Source organism: Galeopterus variegatus, unplaced genomic scaffold (genome assembly GCF_000696425.1).
Source record: "Galeopterus variegatus unplaced genomic scaffold, G_variegatus-3.0.2 Scaffold5388, whole genome shotgun sequence".
In the NCBI taxonomy this organism is placed as follows: domain Eukaryota; kingdom Metazoa; phylum Chordata; class Mammalia; order Dermoptera; family Cynocephalidae; genus Galeopterus; species Galeopterus variegatus.
In genome coordinates this window covers 111,372-138,657 of record NW_007731499.1, presented here as the reverse complement: position 1 = coordinate 138,657, position 27,286 = coordinate 111,372, and the positions used below count along the sequence as shown (strand labels likewise).

At 37.7% G+C, this 27,286-nt stretch overlaps 1 protein-coding gene across 1 annotated transcript in view; it reads left to right on the top strand.

Annotated features, from left to right (window-relative positions):
- The window catches only part of LOC103604778 (multiple C2 and transmembrane domain-containing protein 2-like), a 39,926-nt gene extending 13,283 nt beyond the window's left edge, over window positions 1–26,643 (top strand). Inside the window, exons 3-6 of the mRNA XM_008589348.1 lie at window positions 5,086–5,195; window positions 16,646–16,755; window positions 22,666–22,763; window positions 25,360–26,643. Of these exons, the coding sequence (XP_008587570.1) occupies window positions 5,086–5,195; window positions 16,646–16,755; window positions 22,666–22,763; window positions 25,360–25,428 (387 nt within the window). The 3' untranslated portion in view covers window positions 25,429–26,643. The remainder of the gene's footprint in view (window positions 1–5,085; window positions 5,196–16,645; window positions 16,756–22,665; window positions 22,764–25,359) is intronic.
- The last annotated feature ends 643 nt before the right edge of the window (window positions 26,644–27,286 follow it).

The following is a 27,286-nucleotide window of genomic DNA, read 5'->3' as shown; positions in this document are numbered from 1 at the left end:
TCATTCTTGTCCAGAAGAATACTCTGGGAAGAATTGGTTTCTTTCTGTGCTTGTTAATTTTAGAGAAAACTGACTTGGGTTCATCACATGTCCCTGTTTTTCTAGAAAGCTTTCATTTACTGTTTTTTCTCCATTTTTTTATTAAATACTATATATAGTATTTCCATTAAAACAAGCCTGGCATAAGTTGCTTAGGTTTTCAGTTTATGCTTTCATCTTCTATGGCCATTACTAGTAGCCCATGAAATGCACTGCAGTGACCAGAGTTCTCAAAGACTGACACCAGGTTAAATCTCAAAAACAAGGAGAGATAACCCATCTCTATTTTCCTGACTCTTTCCAGGACCTAATTAAAATCTAGCTTTAAAGGAAAGCTTTTGGATGGTCACTAATAAAACAAAGTGCTGCCAGATGAGCCCTTCTTGTCTCAGGAAGTGGTGGAGAAACACATGAGTGTGTGTCCCATCAGCCACATGGTATGCCAGCCTGTTGTGCTGGGGTCATGGCCAGGGCCTGTAACATGCATAACACCTCCAAATTGCCAATTCAGAATGGTCAGTGGGAAAGATGAGATATTATAGGATAGGTGTATGTTAATATATGCAGAAGTTAAACTGTCCTACTGATAAGAGAATAAATAGTATCCTGACCACTCTTCCACTCTTATTAGAATGCTTTATTTCACTCATTGTGTTGGATAAATCTGTACCTCCTGTTGTTGTTTTTTTACTGTTTGGTAATGCTTTCTCAATTAGTAAATAATAAAAAAGTATAGAGAGTATATGTTTAATGAATAATCAAGTGCTGATATTTCATTTCCCCAGGTGGTTGTTGATGAACTAACTAATAAATGTTTGTTTAGATATCTGCAAGAAATCTTGAAGAAGCCTCAACAGCCACTGCAACAGAAAGTAGTTACTTTAAAAAGTGTTTCTGAAAACATGATTTTCCTACATACAGCTGAAAATGCGTGTTTACGCATCTCTCTGTGGAGCATGACCTTTCATTTAGATCAAATTACTGTTCTCGCATATTAATTTATCTTTTTCCATTTCAAGTTTTCATAGTGTAAGTATGAAAAATGACATGGTAGCTGTTAATATGTTGACCCCAGTAACAGAGGAAGAACCTTGTGAAGAGTGAGATAATGCCAATTTTATCTGCCTGCCATCAGATGATTCAAACAGAATATCAAACAAGTTAATTCTGAAATTGTTTTGATTTTTGCATCCAATCAAAATAAATTTGTGGGCCGGCCCGGTGGCGCACTGGAGAGTGCGCCGCTTGGGATTGCGGCGGCGCTCCCGCAGAGGGTTCGGATCCCATGTGGAGACCGGTTCCTGCTCACTGGCTGAGCGCGGTGCAGGAGCAACGCCGAGGGTTGCGATCCCGTTGCCAGTCCCCGGTGCGGGCGTGACACCGAGGGTTGCGATCCCGTTACCGGTCAGTAAAAAAGACAAAAAGGAAAAAAAAAAAATTTGTGAAATCAAAATAAAGCTTTTGCAAATTAATTTTACAAATGATAAAATCTCTGACATTAAGAATATCATTGTAAATTTCATTTAAACATTTAGCATTAAGGATTAATTAATTTTGTAGTGATAATATGAATGCAAATTTTGATGGAGGGATACCATCGTGGCTAATAAGATATTCTTCCAAAATGAAGGTGTCTATGAGGCAGAAATGTACCTGGGAGTGGACATGGTCCCTAACTACCCGCAATTGCATCCGGATAAGTGATAATGTTCCACTAATCAAATTAGAGGTTGTAGTGTCCACATTTACAAATATGTTATTTATGCAGAGTTGAGATAACAACAAGTTTTCGTAATAAAGATATGTCAAGTATAAAAATAAATTTCAGCAGGCTGTATGCACTGTCTTTCTGGTTGGCTGTTATCAATCTGATTTTAGGAATGTTAGAATCTTTGAAGAACTCTCAATAAACCTAAACATTCCCCAAAGCTATTGGATGTGCAAAAAGAAATCTTTTACATTTTGTCACATTTTGGTCATTATCAGTTGGAAGTTTTTAATCAAAAGCTTCAATGACTGAAGTGCTAAGTAACTTCATTTTTGGAAGTTTTTGTGAATGGAAGTGAATAAAAAAACTGGCAGAAAAGACATTGAATTTTTTTTTTTTCTCTATAAGAGTAAGACGTGTGGCACAAAGCAACTCTGAGGTCAAATACTATGCATGACTCAGTTTTTAAATTCTGAAGTTATACTTTAGATTATTTCAAATTATTTCAATTTTTAGGAAGAGTTTTTTGATGTTTCATAGGATAAATATATATTCTGCCCAGGAGTGAAAAAAAATTGAGAAGCCATGGATTTTTCAGCATAATTTTTTAAAAAAGTTCAGAAGAACCATAGAGATAACTTATTTGCAGTATTGTTTTAAAAAAATGCTTGACAGATAGTTCATATGAATGGATATAAAAATATAGTTCCCTTAAAAGTATTTGGGCTGAAATATATACAGATTTCAATATTTTAAAACTATAATTGACACTATTCTCCATGTGTCATATTTTTATTGTAAATTTTCAAGGTACCTAAGTACTTGTAGAGAGAATATTTCTTAATTAAAATTATGGTCTACAGTGGAGTCAATTAAAGGTGTCAATCTCATGACCACTAAATGTAACTATGAAGATGATTAAGAACAATTTTATGAAATATTAGGTATGAAAAGGTGACATTAAAAAGTACATTCTTTTGAAAAGTAAGTCTGATGTGGAATTATAGATCGATACAGCTAGGAAACCAACTAAAATATATGAATATGTGCCACAAATAATTATTCTTCATGTGTCATTTAAAAATATTCAGATAATCAACATAAACATATTTCTTTTGCTTTTGTTTTGAAATAATGTATTTATGAAAGTAAATAAAAATAAGGTAAAATAATTTTATCGATCCACCAAGATAATAAAACCTGGTTGTCAGTTGATAAATATTTCAAAAATTATATAATTCTGTTTACTTTCACTCTTAAAAGTGTACAGGTCAGAATGGCAAATTATCCTTATCCTTAGATATAGTAGGACTTTTTAACCTAGTCTTTGGATACTCAAGCTAAAACATCAAATTCATTAAAAAGTAAAAGGACTTCGTGAGAATCATTTATTTTGGTGAACTAACTCATGCTTTGTTCACAACCAGAACCTCAGTATTTGGATATTTCATAGGGGAAAAAAAATCAGACAACTTAAATAGGAAGTTTTTATGAAATTGAGCCACATGGAAATTTGAGTCATTTTCCAAGAAATTGTTTTGACCTCAACTTGATGCTGCTGAAAAGAGGAAGCCACTTTTGCCCTTTGGGTCAAATTTCCTGGTGCTTTCAAATTTTCCCTTATAAGCATGAATACTTATGTGGCAGACAGAGATGGGTTTTCACCATTGTGCCCATTCATAGATGTCAGCAGATTGCTGAGCATGAGTTAGGTCACTCTGGCAGCATATCTAATTTTTAACACAAACTGCTTGAAGAATTAGAGTTAGTAAGTGAGTAAAGGAAATAAGGAATTTAAAATTAGGGTAAAAAGCAACAGTGTCTTGCAAGTCTGACATTGCAAGAGGAAACAATGAGCCTTATTTCTTCTGTACACAGTGGTTGCATAAAAGAGGACAGACCAGATGGTAAGAAATTATTCAAGCCAACCCAGCACCTTTACTGGAGAGGAGGTAACAGTGGTGCATTCTAGCCCTTGCCCCACTCTTTGGTTTGTTGCAACCAAGTAGCTTCATAAACAAGGGCAGATGCAAAAAAACAATTTGTGATTTTTGATATTTCTGCCATATTGGTGTTTTTACCAGCAATTCCTACAGGGGGGCTATGCTCCTTCCCTCCCTCCGTGGCTCCAGTTTGATGGAGCAGAGAATGCAAGATGAAAATGATTTTTTTCTTTTGCAGCACAGAGGGTGTTATAGGAATGTTCTCTTAAATTTAGAAGTGTTTGCTCAGTAATTTAGTACAAGTCTAATCCAAGTAAAATTCTAAATATGAAAAAAAGAAAGTTTCATTAGAGTTGCTTGAGGTTTTAGGCTTCATATATTAGTCGTAGTGGCTACAATGACCTAGAAAGGCAGGAATCCTAAAGAGGACACTGGCTAACTCCCAGTCACAGCAAAGTTCATGGGGGCACTAGAACATAGCATCAGAATATTAAAAAAAATAGTGTAAAAGTACAGTTCTTTAGGGAATCTTCTTTTCTCTGACATTTGAGTAATTTCTAAATTATTTGGATAAGCATTAGCTACCTAGCATGGTAAAACACGTTTAAGGTTTCTATATGCAAAGTAAGGATAATGGTCTTAGGAAGCTGAATTCCATTTCATATGAGGAACTGGAGACTGAAGAAGATGAATTTCTATTTGCTTTTAATGAAGAAAATCACCGTAAATGGATTGTTGAGCATCCTCACAGAGAATAACCCGAGTAGGGTGCAGCCCCTAGCAGCGTACTGCCCGGTTACTTTGTAGCACGTCTCCAGATACTTGCTCTGTTTCTGAGGTGGTTGCCAAAGGATGACTGAAATGTTCATCAGGCCTGCAATGTGTTTAAAACATGATTAAAAATGCAGCAGAGCTTGACTAAGAAGCTACAGCACTAGGAAACACATTATCTGTATCTCCAACATGCCATGTCGTTACCTGTTGGGAACATTTCTGAAGGACCGTGATAAGACAGGGCTAGGTGAGCTTGCAGATAACCTGGTAAGACAGACAGAAAATCAGAGCAGCCAAACCGAAGGGACTGCAGAGTTCTCCGAGGGAAGGAGCAGCCTCTACAGGTAAATGAAGCTCCTGGTCCTGTGGGGCTTCTGTTGATCGCCTCAGGATGTTGAGGTAGTGACTTCGGCATGCACACTATGAGTGGTAGCATATGAATGAGTGCACGGAAATTCTTTTTTGGAGTCAATACATATTTAAGTGGTGAAAAATGTGATTTATCTCTTGGAGTCACTCTGTGGGTAAACATCGTGTTATTATAACATGATATAGTAATTTCTTTAGCAAGACGATAAAAAATGAGATAACTGAGTTAAGTATTGCTTTTATGTTTCCTAGGAATCCGAGAAAAAGGGGTTCATTGAGAGAATCTATATGGTACAGGATATTGTTTCAACTGTTCAAAACATCTTGGAGGAAATAGCTTCTTTTGGAGAAAGAATTAAAAAGTAAGTTCTAAACTTGTGTTGTGTTCGGAGAAGACCTGCCATCCACAAGGGTTGTGGGGGGAGGGGGTAGTAGGTGGGATCAGAAAATGCAAAACAAAAACCAAAAGCAATGGTGTTGGGCAAGCCTGGTTTGACTTTGGTTGGGTTGTTTCTTGGGCTTGACAACTTCACAGTTGGATAATGCCTGACAATGGGGGTGAGCATAAGGCCCAATTTCCATCCGTCCTCCCTGCATAATTATTAGTGGTATCCCCTTTATTCTCAAAAAAATCTCAGTTTGGGTGATAAATTGTAGATTTAAAAAAAAAATAGGTTACCCTATTCAGAAATAAAAAGGAAATCAAATATACTCTAAGGGAGCCTTTTTCATCTAAACCACACATTACAGTAAATGCCTCGAGTGACATTTTTTTTCTCAGTTTTTCAAAGGCATGGTTCATAACTAGTAGCATCACTGATGGATAGACATGAAGTTAATTCATCATGCACGTGGATGTCTCAGGTCAGGGATGGACAAACTTTCTTTGTAAAGGGACAAAGAGTAAAATATGTTCAGCTTTGTGGGCCATATGGTCTCTGTCACAACTACTCTGTTGTTCCAGGGAGCATAAAAGCATTCATGATTGATATGTAAACGAATGGGTGTGATATGCATTCCAATAAAACTTTATTTACAAAAATGCGTGGCAGGCTGGATTTGACTCAGATGTAGCCCACAGCTTGCCACTCCCTTCCTTATGGTATAAGGGCTAAGTTCTCTAATGGAGTCCTAGTTAAGTAAGACTCCTGACTCATGCTTTTTGTTTGTTTGTTTTGTTTATATGTTATGAACTCTGCATATCTTGGTCTTCATTTGGTATCAATGACAGGGAAGTTTTTATTTTTTTCCTTGGAATTATAAACTTATTTCTTTCTCTCTTAAATCCAGCATTTTGTCAGCCTTGTTCTTGCTAAAGATTAATTAACACATATCTTATTGGTCATGGATATGTGAATCATTCTAATTTCTTTCAGTAAAGAAGATATTGTTTTGGAATTGCACATGTAAAGAAGAGATTAAAATTAGTGCTAAAGCCAAGTAAAAGTTGTATACATCAAAATGCAGGGAAATCCATAAATGATTCACATCAGGAAATATAAATAGTTAATATGCAACTTTCCATGTATACTGATCTCTCTCATTTGCATATGCAATGAAATAACCCTTGAATGTCCATTTATTATGAACATAATAAACATGTTTATTTTGTTTAAAAAATAGGTTAAAAACCACTTTTGAACAAATTTGGTGAGTTTTTATTGAATTTACACATTGTTATTCCCATTATTAATATCTTAAGAGAAAAAGAATTAAAGAGCAGCAGGATTTTTGCTCACGTATATTGATGCCTGTCTGCTTTGTTCTTCTAGGTTTTATATGAATTGGCAAATTATTCCTGAATTTACCCTCAAAAATATTGAACCAAAACATATGTGACAAGAGAAAATAGTGAAATGATAGGAGGGCATCATAATTCTTTATTCATTCACTCATTCAGTGATCACTTGTTGAGTTTTAGGCACTGACTTGGTCTAAGAATGAGAAATGGCTCCATAATAGCAATGATGACAGTAATATCCACTAATATCATGACCCAGCCAGGCACTGACATAAGCCCTTTACCCTTTGAGGAGTTACTTAGAGGAGTTGGATTAAATCATTCCAGCAACCCTATTGAGGAAGGACTTTTAGTATCCCCATTCTACAGATGAGGAAACTGAAATACAGAGTGATTAAATATGTAGCCCAAGATCACACAACTAGTAAGCCGTGGAGCTTGGATTTGAACCTGTCCTCCTCACTACTACACTATAATGTCATTATCCTCTAGGAATCTGTTTTCCAATGAGGGACAAAAACAGTATTAGCCTACAGAATAGCCAAATTCAGTAGCATTGTTGCTAGAGAGACATAAGGCAGGATGCTGGGGGAGGCCTGACCAGCCCAGGAAGGGATGTAGAAGAGAAACAGACAGACAGAGGGCAGTTCTGAAGAAGCAACAACTTATCAGCCTCTCTAAGAATAGGAAGAGACAGCTGGGCAAAGAATAGATGGAGGGGGCTTCAGTAGGTGGGAGCCCTTGTGCAAAGTTTGAAAGAAAGCCCAAAACTGAACGGTAGATATGGGAGATGCAGCAGATTGAGTATGTCCACGCTGTAGGGGATGGGGGTGGCAGTGCCTGGAGATGAGGCATGTCACGCAGGGCCTTGAGTGAATTGAAAACGTCCATTAAAAAAATTGAGCGAGGGATGTGCTGGCAGCAAGGAGGATAAGGGGAAGGAAGATCATGCTGTTTGATAAAACTGTCTTCGTTCTTGAATGTCTCTAAAAGACAAGTGTGGCTGTTGTGCAGTTGATAATGTTAAAGGAAATGTGTCTGATGAGAGAAGAGGACACAGTATTTTGAACAGGCCCACGACTCTTCAGTGCTTCTGAAGGGCAGCTGTGCCCGGCACAGCTGTGGTGACCATGTCTGAGATGTGTTTTCAGCCCATGAACAGAGCACTGTTCTGCCCAGCTGCAGCACAGGAAGGCACATACGGCTCAACTCTTATTAATTCTTGTGCCATTCATTAGTGCGGTGACCTTAAAGTCCCTGCTGGGCATTCAAGTGGGATGTCATGTGTAACTCTGTTGGAATTCCATTGTAATTTAGTGCTTAAGAACCAGGAAAACTTTTAACCAAGTTTTGGCAACTAGCAAACTAATAGACTTACATAAAACTCTCAGAGCAAGGCTTCCCTGATACTGATGGGGAGGACCCCAATGGTATCACATTTACATGGAATGAACTGTATTTCCATTTTCCTACTTTTCTCTGCCTTCTCTCTGATTGCCTTCTCTAACATTACACACATTTCAAATGTATTTGTATATCAGGCTAAACCATTTACTCAACATGTAGCACTTATTTTATCCTGGACAACAGGCAGGATGGGTCAGAAAAGTGATGTATATTGTAAGTTTTATCACCAATGGAGCGACGGTTGCAACCCTGTGTCCATGAATGGCTAGAGAAATCTTCATGGAGTAGATGATGAAATTAAGGCAGACCTAGAAGGGCAGGGAAGTCATTTCTGCAAATGTTCCAGAGTAAAGATTAGAAGGCACATTCAGGAGAAGTAGAACTGTCCTGGCTAGGGAGTGATACTGAGAAATACTAACCACTGAAGATGTGGAAGGAGTTTAAGTGTAGCTGGAATCATAAGAAGGCCATTGGGAAAGAGATTGACATGTCTCGTGTTTAATCCGAGAGTGACATGAAGGCCCAAAGACCAAGGAGGGGGCTGGGGTCAGGTGTGAGGAGAGCATTCACAAGCTAGTGTGAGAGTCGTGCACATGTGAAGGAAAGCACCGTGTAGGAGGCCTTGCAAAAGAATAACCTGCAGGAGTTTATAACCAGTTGTTTTGGTTTCCATGGGAAGAAGAGTCAGAGGACTTCATTTGTCCGTCACTGTCCAGGAAAACAGTAATCCCATGAACACAGAGGTCAGTGCAGTGGGGCAGCCAGTTGGGGGAGGAAGTGAAGGGTGGGGCCTGCACCCACCTTGCCAGATGCGGTCACAGTCATTTTAAGTGTTTTGAAATTTAGAAAATGATGTTCTTACATGTTGGTGAGCCCTCATGGTTGAATGAATAAAGGAGATTTCTTAAATATTTTTGTGTGATTTGAGAAGTTTTGCTCATTTGTTTCATAACTGCCCAAGTCAGGGATTCCCTTCTTATGACTTAGGGAGCACCCAAGTCAGGAAAACTGGAGAGGTCTATTAAAATGTTCTGTGAATTGTTTGCTTTCAAGATGGGAAAGCTTTGATTTACCACGGTTCTTCAACTTGAGTTTTCTATGGAAGAGCAGCACTTCAAGAGGCTCTGTAATAAATGGGGAAAGGATCTAGTGAGGTTTCGAGGGTTAAGAGTATTACTATATAGTGTCTTTGAAATAAATACTCAGTCTTATAAACAGGAGCATTCAACTGGATTAAATGAATAAAATGTGCCTCCTTACGTTTTCTAATGTGCCCACGACAGAAGCAGTGAATGTGGGCTCTTAAGCCAATTATCCGAGTTCAGATCTCAATGTGAGGGATCTTGGACAACTTATCTCATTTTTATGACTCAAAGTCCTCATCTGTAGGAGAGGAATAGCAATAATAATTCTGACTTCATAACATTTTTGAAAGAATTAAATGACTTAGTGCATCAAAGAGTTTATACCAGTAGTTGACATGTAGTACTCACTTTCAAATATTAACTGCTATGAGTATTATTTTTGGTAAATTGCCTTGACTTTCTTCCTTTGTGTTTTAAATAAATAAACCCAGTGAGGGGTTTATTCCAGCAACCCTATTGAGGAGGGTCCCTTCCCTCCTCTGCCCTTTTTGAAAACATCTTAACAGTAAAATTGTAGGGTGCCTATGGGAAAGTGCATGAGCCCGCTGACTTGGCTGTTGGGAGGGGCAGACCCAGCAGGCAATTTGTGAGAACGAGGCTGGGGCACAGTCCCACATCTAGCACCCAGCACGACACACCACACACTTGCACATGCACACGCAACTGCTGCCATCTTGGTTAGGATTGTGTTAATTGGGACAGAATTGATATCTTGATACGTTTTATATTTCCAATATATGAACTTGCTATCTTCCTTCATCTGTGTAGGTCATCTTTAATTTATCTCAATATTATTGTAGTTTTCTGTATAAAAGTCCAACTTTTTTTGAGATATATTCCTAAGTACTTGATTTTTTTTTTTTTTTTGCTATTAAGTGATATCTTTTTTTCTTTTTTAGATTTTATTTTCCACCTGTTTGTTACTCATATGTAAATGGGGAATTAATTTTCATACATTGACTTTGTATCTAATATTCTTGGTAAACTTAGTTATCTTTATTTCTATATGAAGATTATTATTCTGAATTTTCAATTAGATAAACATATCATGTAGGAATAATTTTTTTTTCTTTCGTATTTTCCAGTACTTTAATACATTTTATTTGTTTTCTTGCCATAGCTTACTGGCTAGTAGTTTTTAGTACAGTGTTGAACAAAATTGGTGTTGGTGAGATCTCAGAGAGAAAGCTTTCAGCGTTTCACCCTCAAGAATGATGTTTGCTGTAGGTTTTTTAAAAAATGCTTTATCAGATTAAGGAACTTCCCTTTAATTCCCAGTTTGCTAAAAGTTTTTATCATGAATGTGAGTTGAGTTTTGGCCAACACATTTTTACTTGCATTCACAGAGATGATCACATTATTTATCTTCTTAATTTTTGTTAATGCAGTGAATTATTGTGATTGATTTCCAAATGTTAAACCAATTTCACATTCGTGGAATTAATCCAACTTTGCTACATTATATAATCCATTTATATATTGCTGTATTTTATTTACTTTTTTTTTTTTTTGGCTTAGAATTTTTGCAGCTATGAGTATCAGTAAGATTGACCTACACTTTTCTGTTCTTGAAAATTTCTTATAGATACAACGTTATTCTGAACTCAGAAAACAAGGTCAGGTGTATTCTCTCATTATCTGTTCTCTGTAAGAGTTTGCATAAGCCTGGTGACATTACTTCCTTTAAAATTTGATAGAATTTGCTGGTGAAGCATCTGGGCCTGAAGTTTTCTTTTTAGGAAGGTTTTTAATTACATATTTGGTTTATGTAACAGAGAGAGAGAGAGAGAGAGAGAGAGAGAGAGATGTATTTAGCCATTCTATTATTTCTCATTTCTGTTTCTGTAAGTTTTAGTTTTCAAGGCGTTTGTCCATTTCATTTAAATTTTATACTTTTTGGTATAAGGCATTTTATAACATCTCCTTATTTAATATCAGTAAGATCTGTAACACTGTCCACTCTTTCATGCTTGCTGCTATTTGTTTTTTCTCTTTCTTCTCGACAGGGATTTGTGAATTATATTAGTCTTTAGAGTGAACCAACATTTGCCTTTGTTTCTCTGTTTCCTGTTTTCTTTATCATTACGCTCTTTATCTTTATTACTTTATTCCTTTTGCTTTCTTTGGGATTAATTTACTATTCTTTTTCTAACTCTTTGAGATGAATAATTAAGATCACTTATTCTCAGTCTTTCTTTCCTAAGATAAACATTTAAAGTCCTGTAATTTCCTGAAAGAACAATTTTAACTCCATGCCAAACATTTTCCTATGTAATATTTTCGCTATCATTCAAATTTAGTTAAGGCTATTTTCTAATGTTTATATTGATTTCTTCCTTGGCCAAGAGGTGTATTGCTTAATTTCCAAGTATACGGAGATTTTCCAGTTACCTTTTTTTTCCTGATTACTAGCTTAATTGCTTTACGGTCAGGAAATATTGACCCAGCAATGACCTACTTTTGTACATCTTCCACGTGAGTGTGAAAAGTAGATTATGGGGTGTATTGTTCTATATATATTTATTACATTAAATTTGCTGATTGTGTTTAAACCTTTTATATTTGTACTGATTTGTGCTGGCTTATTTAACCAATTGCTCAGAGATATGAATTAAAACCTTCCACTATGATTGTGGATTTGTCTATTTCTCCCTGTAATCTTGTCAGGTTTTGGTTTCTATATTTTAAAGCTATGTTATTTGGTTTGTACATGTTGAAATTGTTATATATTCTTGGTGAATTGGATCATTAATCAATACGAAGTAACCTATTTATTGCTAATAAAATTTTGACTAAATGTCTCGTTGACTACTATTAATACAACTATGTCACCTTTCTTTTGTTAGTTTCTTCATGATGCATCCTTTTCATCTTTTTCTTTCAACCTCTTTGTTTTTGTGTCAGATGTGTCTCTTGTATCTGACAATAACTATCTTCAATTGTAGCATGTCGTCCATTCAAATTTAATGTGGTTGTTAACATTTAGATTTAAATCTGTAGTTGGTAACTGTCCTCTTACTTGCTCTGTTTTATTTTCTTTCTTCTGTATTCTTCCTGTTTGCTCAGAATTGAAATACTCTTTTGCCATTCTTTCAGTTGTCGCCCTGGAGTTAACAGCATGATTTACCACAGTCTAGTATTAATTGTTGCTTTTATTGTCTTCCCAGTCAGTGCAGGGACCTTAATCTATATTCCATGTCCGGTAGCCTCTCTTTGATTTCATCCACCATTTTGCTCTTTGTAATGCCTTCTTTGGAAGATCTTGCACAACATTAGTTCTCTGCTTTTTAAAAATCTTGTGTAATTTATCCATTGGGTTTTTAAACTTTAATCATTGTAGTTTTCATTTTTCAAAGTTCTTATTCGTTTTCAGATCTTTCTTTCTTGGTCATATTTTCAAGCCTCTATTTTATGACTTTTAACATATTAAATATTATTGTTTAATCTATTGGGTTAGATTTTAGTATCTGAAGTCTTTTGTTTCAGATTTTGCTGAACATTATTTCTGCTGACTCTTGCTCATGGTGCCATGTGTCTTTTTGTGTTTTACATTTTTAACTGTAAAGTAACATGTCTTAGATTTTTATGTGGGGGTATTCAGAGATTTTACTTGACAGTGCATTTTCCTAGAGAGGATTATTGCTTGAGTCACCTTGAGGTACTACCAACATGGGATCCATTTTTAAATTCAAGTTTTTTGTTTGAAGCTTTTCAAACTACACTGGTAGCATAAACTCAGATGATAACTTTCTCTACCTGGAACCAGGGTCATAACATGATTCTTTATGTCCAGTTATATATGGTGGCCCCTCTCCCTCCTTTCCTCTCTTATTCATCCTTACTGTGAATGTGTAAGCTTCATGCAGTGGTCTCCTATTAGAATCTCCACTTAGGGAGACCCTACACTTTTCCATCTCTCATGCACCAAGCAGATAAGCTCAAAATCCCAATAATTAGCAGAAGTTATTGAGTGAAAATTGACTTTGGACCTAATTTACCTCCCAAAGTTCTTGCAATTCATTTTATTTTTATACTCTATTGTTTTCTTATTTTCATGTCAACCTAGAGATGGCTTTCTTTTTTGTTTTTAAAAAATGGTTTTAAAAATTATTTATTTGGTGTTTTAGTTTCTCTTAAAGGTGGGGTGGTATTGTTAGAAATGGAATCATAGTGTTTATTTCTTTTTAAAAGTAATTCCATGCATTTTTATAGCTTTTGTTATCTTCAAAATGCTACCTGATATAATTAGATTTCTTTTCATATTTATGTCACTTTGTGCAATAACAAAAAGAAAAATGAAGGGAGGTAACCCTTATTGAATAATTACCATGTGCCAGACATTGTTTTAAATGCTTTATATATTAACTTGTTGAATCCCCTCAGCATCTCTATAAAGTAGATGTGGTTATTTATTCCCATTTTATAAATGGGAGAACTATAGCACAGAGAAGTTGAATAAATTACATATGGTCACATAGCTAGTGAAAGTTGAACAGGAATAATTTTTAAATGGTAAACTACTATATTACTAAGTAATTTGCCAGGGTCAAAAAAGGATGAATTTTGTTGCTACCTAGCCGTGGATTTGTATGCGGGATCTACCACTCACTATGATTCCATATTTAAAAATTTTTAAATATTTATTTTTACTTATTTATTTTAGCTTTCATTTATTTTATCTGATATTGTTTTTATTTGGTTTTGTTCTAAATGTGATAAACATTTAGAATAAAAATAATGAAATAGCCAATTAAACACAAAGCATCCCATTATACTCTGTGCCTCCCTCTTTCCTCCTCCTTTGCCCCATCATATTTAGTATATTTAGCCACCATTAACAGTTTGGAGTGTTTATTCCAGATGGCTTTTTCAGGATAAAAACCCATATGTGTGGTATTTGAACCTGTGTAAATTTAGTAATAATTCATATATATATGCATGTGTATAAAAATATATATATATATAAATATAGAGGGGTCTTCAAAAAGTTAATGGAAAAATTGGTATTATTTTTTAATTCTACTTTTCCACCAGCTTGTTGAAGTACCCTTGTATATACACACATTTACTAACTTCTGCAGTTTAACTATTTCTGTACTATGTCTAACTTTGAGCTTCTAGGTTGGTGGTGGGGTGGTGGGTTGCATGGGTGTTCTTTTAAAATTCCCATGGTTTCTTTAAAGCTGCATAGTATTGCAGAGTATAAGTCTAATTAGTTTTTTCCCTTTATATAGATACTTATTTTATTTAGATATTTCCCTATTAATGATACTGATGTTACTTGCTTTTTCAAGTATTACAAATCATTCTGGCATTCCTGTACTGCTTCTGGGTCCCTGGGCAAGGATTGCTGCAAGTTAAATTTCTTGCCATGCAGAACTGAGGCAATTGTGGGTCCATATAACATTTCAACACATATTGTGAAATTGCCCTTTAAAAACTTTTGCTGCAAGTTCTATGGTGGAAGAGAGAAGTCAGGAATGGACCTAAATATAAATAGAAATTAAGAATAACATGAAGATGTCATGTTAAAAGAGTGGAAAAAATAGTGATTATTCAATTGGTGGTGTCATGTCACTGGACTACGGGAAGTCTTTTGTGAGTTTGGCCAAATCTAGAAATCAACAAGGAAAAACAGCGATAAATTTGGAATGTTCCCAAACAAATGACTAAGGTTATGGATATGCTAATTACCCTAAGATCATGGGTCAATAAAGAAAAAATAAATTTAAAAAAATTCAGAGACAGAAGTAGATTAGAGGTTACCAGAAATGGGGAAGAAAGAATAACGGGAAGTTATTGCTTAATGGGTACAGACTTTATGTTTAGGGTGATGGAAAATGCTTTGGAAATAGACATGATGGTTACACAGCGTTGTGAATGTCATTAACTCTACACAACTGTATATTTAAAAATGGTTAAAATGGCAATTATTACATTATATATGTTTTACCACAATAAAAAATATAATTTTTTATATTAAAAATGATAAACGAAATAAAATAAAGACAAACCAACAAACTGGAAAAATGTTTATAACAAATTAACAAAGGACTTCTTTACTATCCAAACAAATATTTTAGGAACAGATACTAAAGAAAAAGTCCAGCCAAACAGCTCAAGGGAAAATTGACAAGTAGTAACTACTTTTCTTATTTTGAGTTTTTAAAATATGCCAGACACTGAGCTAACTACTGAAATGCAGGTTTTTGTTTAATTCTAGCAAATCTATGATACAGGGATTGTTGTTATTCCCATTTTGCAGAGAGAAAAGTTACAGCTCAGATTGTTTAAGTCAGTTTCCAAAAGTCATTCAGCTTATTAGAGATAGAGCCCAAACTCGAACACAAGTCAGTCTGCTTATAAATCTATTTTCTCAAGCACTTCCTAAAGAGTGGCTCCAGGCAAGGAAAAAAGCTGGAAATCACTGAGAAACAAATTAAAATGACCACCAAGCATATTAAAAGGTGTTCATATTTGCTTTTAATTTAAAGAAGTGAGAAAAACACATGCGTATATATATACCTTACCACTCAATAGGCAAAGATTGAAAGCATTGATAACAGTCTTAACAAGAGGGTAAAATAACTGGACTTCTCTCATACTGTTGATGGAATCGTGGTTATCTACACAAATTAGACATTCTCTCTCAGCCTCAGTTTGCTCATCTGTAAAATGAAGATAATACTTGGCTAGTACGAGGCAAAAAAATTGAGAGATAAGCCTGTAAGTAACGATGAAGACCAGTAAGAAGAAATAACACAGGCACTCCTGTGCCCTCAGCAGGGTGTTGGCTTTGCAGAGCCTTCTAGGACTGCATGAGGATTTCCACAGTACATTCAATTCCACATCCCGTTCTACCTTTCTTTTTCCACCCAGGTCATAGCAGGCAGTAGATAACAGTGAAAAGGAGCCCGGGTCTCCATGAAAATAACATGTGGTGAAATCACCTATGTTGCCTATGATTGGTGGTTTGATGGTTTATAGTCAAATGATCCCCCACCCATTTCAGGGCCCCATTAGCTTTCTGGAGTAAATGAATCTGGAAATTCTAAACATAAGTTATTAGAAAACACAAAAGCCCAAAAGCACTGTAATAATATCCTGCCTTTTCTAAATATTTATTGGCAACCATGTGTTCACTGAGAGAGAAATATTGACTTGGAAGTGACCTAACTAACCTTTAGTTTTGAAGCTCTCCATGCACAGAGCCATCCTAGCAATACTGCAGTTTTTAATAACTTTTGAGAGTTAAAAGTCTTCTCTTAGAAACTCCTGGTTCCAGGAAGGCAAAGTCACTGGTATTCTGACAAGCTGAATGAATGGCGATTAGCCCATGACTGTCTCCTCTAGAATGTTTTTCCGGTTCCCAGTTTGGCAGACTTTTATCTCCAGGTTTTTTAAAAAAGTTTTCCAAAAGACCTTTTTTATTTATGTAGCTGTGAACATGAAATAAACATGACAAGATGGCAGTTTGCTTAGCATCAGAGGAAATAATACTTGTGTGGTTTGTCTACAGCACATTTAACTGGATGGTCCCATTCCTTTCGCTGCTGGCCTGTTTGATTCTGGCAGTCACCACAGTCATTTTGTATTTCATTCCACTGCGGTACATCATTTTAATCTGGGGTAAGTTTGCATGGACTTTTTGCTAGCAATCAATTCCAGGTAAAAGCCAATTACTCAATTAAAGTGCGACTATAAACTTTAAATGTGCTCTTGTTGGCAATTAAACATGATATTAAGGAAAGCATTTGGGGAACAAAAACTTCCAGGACCTCCCTGAAAAGGCCAGTTGCATGAACAATCAGCATAGATATTTATAGGCCTCTTGAATAATTGTGATCAAATAAAAATGTGATTGTGCATGCCATTTCCTTTTGCGCTTTTCTAGTCATAAATCCCCTTGAATAATTTATCACTGTGGCCCAGTAACTTTCCGGAAACACCGTTGTTCAAACAGTGAGCAAACACCTGCATGTTGCCCTTTATATTATGGAAAAGTAGATCTGGCTGCTGCCAGATTGCTCCTGACACTTCGTCTCTCCCGGAGAAAAAAATAACCTAACCTCATGCTTAAATACAGAAGCAGGGAGGAGGCGGGGCGTTCTGTGACTACCTAACCAGTGCCTGAAAGGAGAGGAGGCTGTGTTTTACCAGGGGAAATGGTGTGCCTCCATAAAGTTTAGCTGCTTTAAGAAAGTAACCAAAATGGCAAAATTGAAATAAATTCCATGACTTGATTTAATACTCAAGCTAGCAATTGGACAAGATACAAGCAGCTTTGTGGATGTTCCTGTCTGTTGTTGGGCGGGCTCTGGGTTGACAAAAGGAGAGTGCATTGCAGTGACTTAATTGTTAATGAAGCAGAAGAGTCTCAGAAGAGACTTGTCCAGAAGAGTCTCAGTCCTGGTTTTCCATTAGTTAGCTCCTATGACTGTGACCGAGTTCTCAACCATTGCCACTTGTAGGGATCTTCCACTGTTAAGACGTTGAAGGAAATCACAAAGAGGAAAGATGGTGTGGAGATGTATTCATCCTTAAACAAAAGCTAAGATCTTTCAAGTACTGGATAAAAGCTACAATCTTTCTAAAACCATGAAGTGTAGACCTTTTCAAAGAGAATCCACAAAGGTAGAACCTGCTGACAAAGAAAGCCAAACCTGGGCATTCAGAAATGGAAGTCATGGGAAAAATAGAATGACTCATAAAATTACCAAGGGAGAATGATTTTGAGAGAGTATAATCCTCTATTTTGAGAGTATAATTCTCTGTTTTGTCTAGAAGATGAAAATCCTGCATAAAGAGGCTTCTCTCCTTCGCAGCAAGTTCGGGAAAAGAAAAAAAGACTAACCCTCTCCTTAGGGGTCTGTCTTAATACTTGGTGGTCCTCATTCTTGGGGAAAGTCTTCTTATATCCACGCATATGTGTTTGTTTCTTTGTTTGGTTTAATTGCATCAATTCTAGAACATTGGTCCTTAGGACAGATCATGGGAATCTCCAAGGCCCATAGATTAAGAAGTCATGTTTGCATATGTGTTTGTTTCTTTGTTTGGTTTAATTGCATCAATTCTAGCACATTGGTCCTTAGGACAGATCATGGGAATCTCCAAGGCCCATAGATTAAGAAGTCATGTTTTGCAAAAGTATTTCCCTGAATATTTTATATACTGAATGTTATCTGTATAGTCTCAATAATCTCATTCTTCTTAAATTATTTTGTCTTAAGTATTAGTTTCCAGATCCACTTCCTGATCACATTTAGAAATAGATCTTAAAATTGTTGGCTGACCTTAACAGAATGTGGTTCAAAATTACAATCGTTTGGCTAGTGTTTTGTTTGTTTTTAAGTCAATGTAAGTGGAATGCCATGGCCAGTGATTAAACACTTTCTTCTTGATTTTTCATCATTCTGGTGTATACTTGATTTGTTTGTATGCATCTTTCCCTCCACAGCGAAAGCTAATACTGTACTTCTTTCTTTGATCATCAATGTTTGGGATTCTAACCCCTCTTTCTCTTTACCCAAATCAGTTGGACTTCTGATCTTATCCTCCAAGATGTTGGCAGCTTTCCAGCTACAACTTTTTGCATCTACTTAGTAAAACATTGCTCTGTTTATTGTTCAGTTTATAGATAAAATTATTAAACAGTATGGAGTTTATTGTGTTCTCCTGGGCTGACAGTAACCCTTTGAGCCTTATACTCTGTGTCTGGTTCTTTAGTTTTGTATTCTAGACAGGAGTTTGTAGTTTATTGATGAGTTTACCATAGATAATGTAGTCAAAAGCCTCGATGATCAACATGTGATCTTTTTCCTTTTCTTATCATATAAAACCTGCTATTCCATCTGGGAATGTATTCCGTAATTCTATTAGGACTTATTTTTTTCCAGGACAAGTTAGTTATTAGCAAGCATAGGCACAGGACATTCTTTTGCACATCTCTTATGTAATTGTATTCCCTGGAGAGACCTTCTCATGTAGAAGAAGATAAATTTATACGTCTTAATTTTCTAGAGTTCCTTTTAACTTTGCTAAGGATCAGAGGACCTTCTTATCTTAGTTCCTTATTTATTTTCATTGAGTCCTAAAAATGATAAATAAGATCCAAAAATTTTTGTTCAATGTTTTTAATCATTTGGAAAATTTTATTTAACTCTATGTACTAGATTTCCATATTCTATATACCCAAATAATATTTTTTTGTTTAAGTGTTTAAGTATCAGAATTATTTTACATACACTCATGAAAACAACCTAATTTCATAATGGCCATGGGGAATGTTCCTGGACTCAGCAAATTCATTGGAAGGTTTTGATGGGTGAGATACTTTCTTTCCTCTTTCGCACTGTAATTCCTAATGCAGCTACATATAGATAATAGCTGTTTAATGAGTACTAGAAAAATATGAGTGAATGAGTCTGCAAGCTTAATACCTGTGCTCTACATCGATGACATTTTGTTGGGCCTACCACCTCTCTTGTGTGGGCGTGTGATTTTTGAAAATTAAGTGACATGTAGGTGTTAAGAGGGGTATCTGAAATTTTCTTCAGGAAACATTATCTACCAGATTTTAGTCATTTATTCGATGTATGTATTTTCAGAAGGCAGAGAGACATTTCTTAGAATTAGAGCCCATGTGGGTTTTCTGTTCTTTTTAAGAGTTTTCTCATAGTCCTTCTATTCTGTTCTTCATCATAGATGATTAAATTATAGTTTTCCAGTTCTGGTCTCAGCCACTTTTGTTTTTTCAAGGTAGAAATTTTGAGTTGTTTGCAAGGAGGAACCATGACTTATTTAACTTGGTGCCTCCATTTGGTAGCACAATATCTCTTCCGTGGAAGGCACTCGGGCTTTGATAAATGAACAAGAGAGGACCCTCGGCTCCACTCCTACCAGTGTATTGCAGTTGGGGCTACATGCCAGTCACTCATATAAGTATCTAAAAAATAGTGTTATAATTCTGTTTCAAGTGCTGGTTATTCTCAAGTAGCCAAATGTGCAAAGTGCAAAGCAGCCATGCAATTTTTTATTTCTTCTGACATTCTCCAAGTGATGTTTTTTAAACTAGAGGGCTCATTTCACCCCGCTGATTGTTCAGTCTGTGATCTGGGACCACTAAATGGTAGTGTCTTTCCCAAATGTTATGCCTTGGTATTTAGATACCATTTGCTTTTTTCCTTTCTTTGGCTAAAAAAATTTTTTTACAGCAGATATATTCTCTATCTGTATCATTTAGGTTAGAAAAAAATCTACAGGGATGTCTAGCATGCTACTGGATAAAGCTGCAACTTTCAGTGTGGGTGTGTGATCCATGCCTGATGTATCAATACTCTTTTCCATCACCGCCTCCTTTGTCTTCTTGGCTTATTGACATCTACAGTAATGATGGGAGCCCCTTACATTGTTGAGGAATTTCAGATTACAGAATCCTTTTGCCTATATCGTCCGAGGTCATTTTTCCACCGACCCAGGAAACTATACAGGGCAGCTCTTTATTATTCAATTTTAATATATGAAATCTGAGTTTCAGGAAGGTTAAGTGATTTGTCTGAAATCACACAGTTAATACACGATGCAGCCAGAACTGGGGCCTAGGTATTTCTGCACCATAACTGATGTCATCTTGCCTCATTGCTCCTTCAAGATGACCAAGGGGTCTGTGATCTCCTGTTGACACTTGGTCTCACACAGAGATAATATGGCAGAATCACTAAAACGTTTGGACCTGAGACACCTTAAAAAATAAGGTGTGCTTCAGAAGCATTCAATCTGAGTGCCTTATAATTTTTATTCTAAGTTTTTCAAACATAGTCTCAGTGCATTGTGGGCTACTTCTGCCTTTATTGGTACATTTGAGCTACTGTGCAGGTTTATAATCTTCTCAGTGACTAAGAATGCAGTGTTTTGATCAGCTGTGATATTATCCCTGCCTTGCTGTTCATTGTAAAGACTCCAGATGCGCACACTATATATAATTAACAATGGAAGATATATCTTTTCTCAATACGTCTTTGTCTCCCTTCATCGTTTTGCCTTGTCTGTTTTCTTTTGCCAAAAAGCCCATGCTACAATTAAATGTCTTTAGAATAACACAGTGAGAGTATTTTAGTTTAAAGGAACGCCGGGGGAAATTTTAGCTAGAAACGTGAAGCTTGCTGTGGGGGTAGCGGGAAGAAAGGCAGAGTGCAGCTTTGACTTGAGGGAAAGGGGATCATTTGCTAGAAACCTTCCTCAGCCCAGCCACCAAGCCACCACTTACCCACGAACAATGGCTTGCTCCCATTTGCAAAGCAGATGTAAATCTGACCCTCTGAAGAAATGGACTGGAGGTTGGCATTGTGTCGGGTATAATGCCATGCAGGAAGTCCAATTCTTAGATAAAAGCAACATAACGTTTAATGAACGAAGAAAAACATCAAACGTTTTATGTGTTAGGGACTGTTGAACAGTTAAATGTTACCTTGGCTTCTGAGTAGGAGCCGTTCAGAGGACAACGCAGCTAAGAATTCATTCAGCACCATTGGGACTGACAGGCCTTCAGATATGATCCTTGTTAAACAAGCACCCTGTGGCAGAACTTCAGAAGGCCACCCAGTCTTTCTGCTTCTAAAACTCAACAGGAAAAAAAAGGTTGACATTTGGTGAAAAGACTACAGCTTATGAGCTCTGGATGGATACAGGCAAAGCCGCTCCAAGGAGCAGAGCAGAAAATAAGGGAACTCCCCACTAAAGAGCAGACCAGTGGCAGAGCGTGTTCTGGACATGCCCAGGTGCAGCCACCAAGGAGGGATGTCCTATGGTACTCTGACATCTTAAACACTGCACCCCTTCTTAATTATCATCACCGCCATCCTAAAATAGCATGCTCTCCATTGCCCAGACAAACCCACGCACCAGTGTTGTGGTTCATAAATTAAGTTAGCAACCATAGTAAGATAATTTTCCAATAATAACTTTTCACAGTTTCCTGCTGCATCAAAGTACGATCAACATGTCAAGTTCTGTTCTGCCATGAGAGACGACAAACCTGTGAAAATGAGCTGGAGGTGGGGGGATATAGATGGCTGCATTTCTTTGTAGCGACAAAAAAACAACTCCTGCCCTCAGCCTCCCACTGCTACGTTTGGTCCAGAGCCTCCAAGTAGGGACTTGTTTGGGCTAATGAAGGCCTTTTCCCATCTGGGACATTTGTTTTCATAGCAGAGGAGGCTGTTAATCAGCGTCTTCCCAAAAAGCCGATGAGCTCCCCAGTTTGGGCGTGTGTTTCTGCTGCCCTGCTGCTGGGATTATAATGGGATTTTCACAGCTGAAGAAGACAGAGCCCCGCTTCCACAGCCCTCCTTCCTTCCTTCAGGAAAAGGCATTTGTGAATGATTCCACATGACAGCAACATGTGCATGACTTGAGGTCTGGTAATTGTTTTCACACTAATTTTTACTTGTGAACACACCCTCCTCTGCTAGTCAGGGAAGTTTTTAAGGATGGATGGATAGAGGGACAGATAAAGAGATCTCTGGTGTTTCTATTTTTCAGGCATAAATAAATTTACTAAGAAACTTCGAAATCCCTATGCCATCGACAATAATGAGCTTCTAGATTTCCTCTCCAGGGTACCGTCTGATGTTCAAAAGGTATGTAATGAATGGTCACCACCAACAGGAGCCCCAACACCGAAGTCTGGCCAGCCCCAGAGCTGGAGGGGCACAGGGCTGTGCTTGTGTGGGTAATTGAGATAAGGAATCAGAAAATCCTTAAAGAGGCCTGGCTTGCAGGGAGGTGGCAAGAAAACATTTGTCCAAAGCATAAGATGATTGGGGAAAATTAACCTGAGAAAGAGCTACTTAAGAAAGATCTGGAACTCATACTGCGTGGCCACAGCATGCTGGTGTTTGTCCCCTTTTTGATTGCTTGCCTCCATAAAGAGGATAATATGGGCTCCGTGAGTAGAACTGCATGAGCTCCAACACTAGAGAGGGTTGCTTATTTTCTTCCTCTTCCAGATGACAGGCATTTTAGGGGAAGTAGGGGACCAAAGGATTATTCTTTTTATTCTTGTTTGCCCTGATTATCTCCTAGGCCTCCCTTCTGTCCTCTTCCCTGTGAAGACTTAGGGACACTGGGGGAAAAGCCCCCACTTTACTCTAATACACAAAGAGGCAGAGACGGCGTGAAATAATTTGAGATCAATCAGAAGTATTATTCACAGGTAATGGTCACTTAGTCCAGCAGCGTCCCGTTTCTGTGGATACATGGAGATTAATGGAGACAACAGTACTAGAAAGTCCTGTAGAGTAGCCCGACCCAGGGCCCTGCCGATCAGCCTGCCACAAATCCCGAGGAAGGCGGACAGGCTGCGATTTCTCTAATGGAGAATACGTGAAATAATTTGAGATCAATCAGAAGTATTATTCACAGGTAATGGTCACTTAGTCCAGCAGCGTCCCGTTTCTGTGGATACATGGAGATTAGCGGAGACAACAATACTAGAAAGTCCTGTAGAGTAGCCCGACCCAGGTCCCTGCTGATCAGCCTGCCACAAATCCCGAGGAAGGCGGACAGGCTGCGATTTCTCTAATGGAGAATACAGATGACTGGATAGTTAGATGGGGAGACCATGGCATGGTATACCAATATGATCAAAGGCACAATCCTTTATGATCTGAGCCAATCCCAAATCAACTATCGATTTCCATCCCTGGGCCACTAACATAATTAGTTCCCGGGTAGCTCTGGGTCGACTGCAGAGACATGGAACTGAGTTTCTTTCCCCTTTATTCCAAGTTTTAGAGGTTATAATTGACACTCTTTTTCTTTAACCTTCATCTTATGATATAATTAGCTGTTAAAAGACATTCCATAAAGATGAATTTCCTCTTTAATATTTGCATTACATAATGAAAAGAGAATAACCTGGCCCCTGTTTGTTGTGCACTGAAGATTGACAGGTATGTCCTCCTCTGGTCCCCTAGGGGACCTTCACAAAACACTCTACAGAAAGGGTGCTTTTTTCATTTATCTGCTTTTGACAAAGTATAGCCTAACTTATGTGATTGGGCATGATGTCCTTGGGGAGTTTGGCACAAATGCTAAAAATAGTAAGCTCATGTGGTCCGTAATGCAATATTTTAAATAAAGCCATTCTACCACCAGCCTATCAAAGGCCACACACCAAAGCATTAAGTTTGCAATGTACCATCACTTGAGTTGCAGTGTGAGCTCATGCTGTATGCCTGAAGAGTAGAAATTTCCATCAAGCCCTCCCAAGGATTGTCAGTGCACAGTCCAAGCACCAACCCTAAGAGTGGTCATCCAGTTGGAGTCAGCATGATTACAAAGGGATACAAAAGAGCATTCGAGAGAGATAAACGCTGGGCTAGTAAGATCCTCCCTGTATCACCCGGGGCACTTTCTTTTTTTTTTTTTTTTTTCCTTTTTGTCTTTTTGCGTGACCGGCAATGGATCGCAACCCTCAGTGTTGCCCCCGTACCGGACCGGGACCGGCAATGGGATCGCAACCCTCGGTGTTGCGCCCGCACCTTGTTCAGCCAGTGAGCGGCCGGTCTGTATGTGGGATCCGAACCCTCGGTGGGAGCGCCACTGCGCTCCCAAGCGTGCGCCACCGGGCCGGCCCTGGGGCACTTTCTAATAACACAATGACAGTTTGCGACTGGGGACTCCCTGAGTACTCATATTTATCACAGATGTTTTAGCCACTGCATTGTAAGTGAAATTAATTTTTAAGAGAAATCTATATAAGTCTGGGGCCCAGTATCAGTTTCAGCATTTTTTCCCTCCCGGGCAAAATAAATATATAATTTGCTGAGATTTTTTTCCCCAAGATTTTAGATATTTTTATATGAATAATTCTCAGTAAGTTGCTGTATCATGTACTAAGATAAACATCCCCAAGAGGCAGTCATTAAGCCGACTTACGGTTGAAAAGGGGCACACGCAAAACTGAGATCATCTAGCAGTGCCAAGAGCAGGTAGAAACCCATGCATCTCATTAGAAAAATCTGCTTTTAATATTTTGGTTTCAAGAAATGATGCATGACTTTTCAAATCCTTCCTGCAATTAATCCCTCCATGTTCCTGTGTTTAGAAAATGATTCATTACCTTTGAACCTTCCTTCCTTTGCCTTGGTTTGTCCTTGGGGAGCCATTAACACACAGTGTGGTGAGCTAGGGTTACCTAACCACCAGCATCACGTCTGTTTGTTTTCACAGGTGCAGTACACGGAATTGAAACTCTGCAGCAGCCACAGCCCCCTGCGGAAAAAGCGCAGCGCTCTCTAGGACACACAAGGACGCTGGGCACCAGCACCCGAGATTGTGCTTGGTTGATCAGACCAATGTTACGGCTGTTTCATTGGTACCCACAGTGTCCTTTTGAACTGTGTGCTGTGTGCAGCCCTCTCTGCAGTCTCCTCCCTTCTTCCTATGCACAGAATCACCCACGTGTGAATGCACAGCCCCATGCAAGGGTGGCCTAGGTGCATAGAGGCCCAGCCCAGCAGAAGGAAGCAATCGCCAGACCACAAAAGACTAACATCTGTTCTCTAATGGGAGATAAAGCAGGGCTGCCATGGGTCTGAACAGCTAGGAGACCACTTGATTGCAGAGTGACATTGAACTTGTTTTTACACCTCCAACAGATTCTCATTAAGATTCATTTAGTTCCACCCCACCCCCACACTCCTTTCAGATTATTGTTTGGGTGAGTAAGTTTCTGCTGTGAGCTAACAAGTCACTGATAGCCATCTTCTGTCCAAATAATGTATATTAGAAAAAGATTTTTTAATAATGACCAGAATTAGCCCAAATCTTTAGGAATCCTTCTGCTGTGATTGCTAAGGGCCTTTATGTAAATTTTTGGTAGACCCCCTCGGTGCTGGATGTCAGCTGCCTCAGCGCCCATTGCTGGCAATGGGTGACCCAGGTAGGGCCCAAGGGACTCACTGGAAGAGTGAGGGTTTCATGAAAGTATTTGGTTTCCTTAAAACGTCATTTCTTCTCACTTTACTTTTTGCTTATTTCCAAAATGCCAATAATCTGCTTCAGAAGGGTGGGAGAGGATGAATGAGTGAATTCTGAGAGTATTTCGAAAGACGAAGGGCTGGAGAGCAAGGGACTAATAAATGAAGCTACTGAACTTATCATCATAATCATTTCATTTGCCTGAATGTTTTGAGTAGAAAGTAAAAATACTTTGTCCAAATTTATCTCTTGTTCTTCTTAGGGACAAAATAAGTCACGTACAATAAAAATTTATTTCAGAACCCATTCCTAGAAAAGTACCACTCAAAATCCTCCTTTGATACCATCTGACTCCTGCAGATCCCACCTTCCCATGTACTCTCCCCCCACCCCCACCAAGTAAAAATGCCAATTTTGTGCATATATAAAATGTATGCAAATATCTTTCTGTTCAAATGATATTTAAGTTACTTTGTATGTGCAGTTTTATATGTGTATATGTATTGTAAAGAAAAATTGAGGTAAAAAACCTAATTTAATAGTGTTTACTATGAGATTTTTTTTTTTGGTCTCTGGGTTGTAATTTAATAATCTTCAAACAAAATGTTTATGAAAAATGCCAAAGATTCTAAATGTTATCATCCCATGTCTGTTTTTCTTCATGTTGTATCTTCCTGGGTTGCTTTCTGGCTGAGCCAGATTTCTGCATGATTTGATTTACTTCAAGTTAATGAAGCTGGCTGGAAAAGAGCCTTGCAGAAATTATAAAAGCTCCAGTAAATCTCTTAGTTGTACATACAATAGATACCCAAGAACCTCTTTTGTTAAACCAGTTACTCAATCTTCTGTGTAAACAATGCCTCATTGTCTTGCTCCCACCATCTAGTTTATCATACTCTGTCATTTTGTAATGACCTAAGTCAGACATTTTTAAACAGACATGTGAGATCTGATCACTCATTCGAATGAAAACTTTCAGCAGCAAAATAACCCCTTATTTATGTAAAAGTGGAACTAATACTTTATTGTTGTTCTTTTGCTATAGAATTTCAAAATGAAATAATTCACCGGATGAGAAGGCATCATTAGTTAGACGTATTTTCTCTGTAGCCCAACTGGAATTCTCAGCCTTAAGTTTAGGACCCAAGCACCAGCTGGGATGCAAAAGCAGGACCCA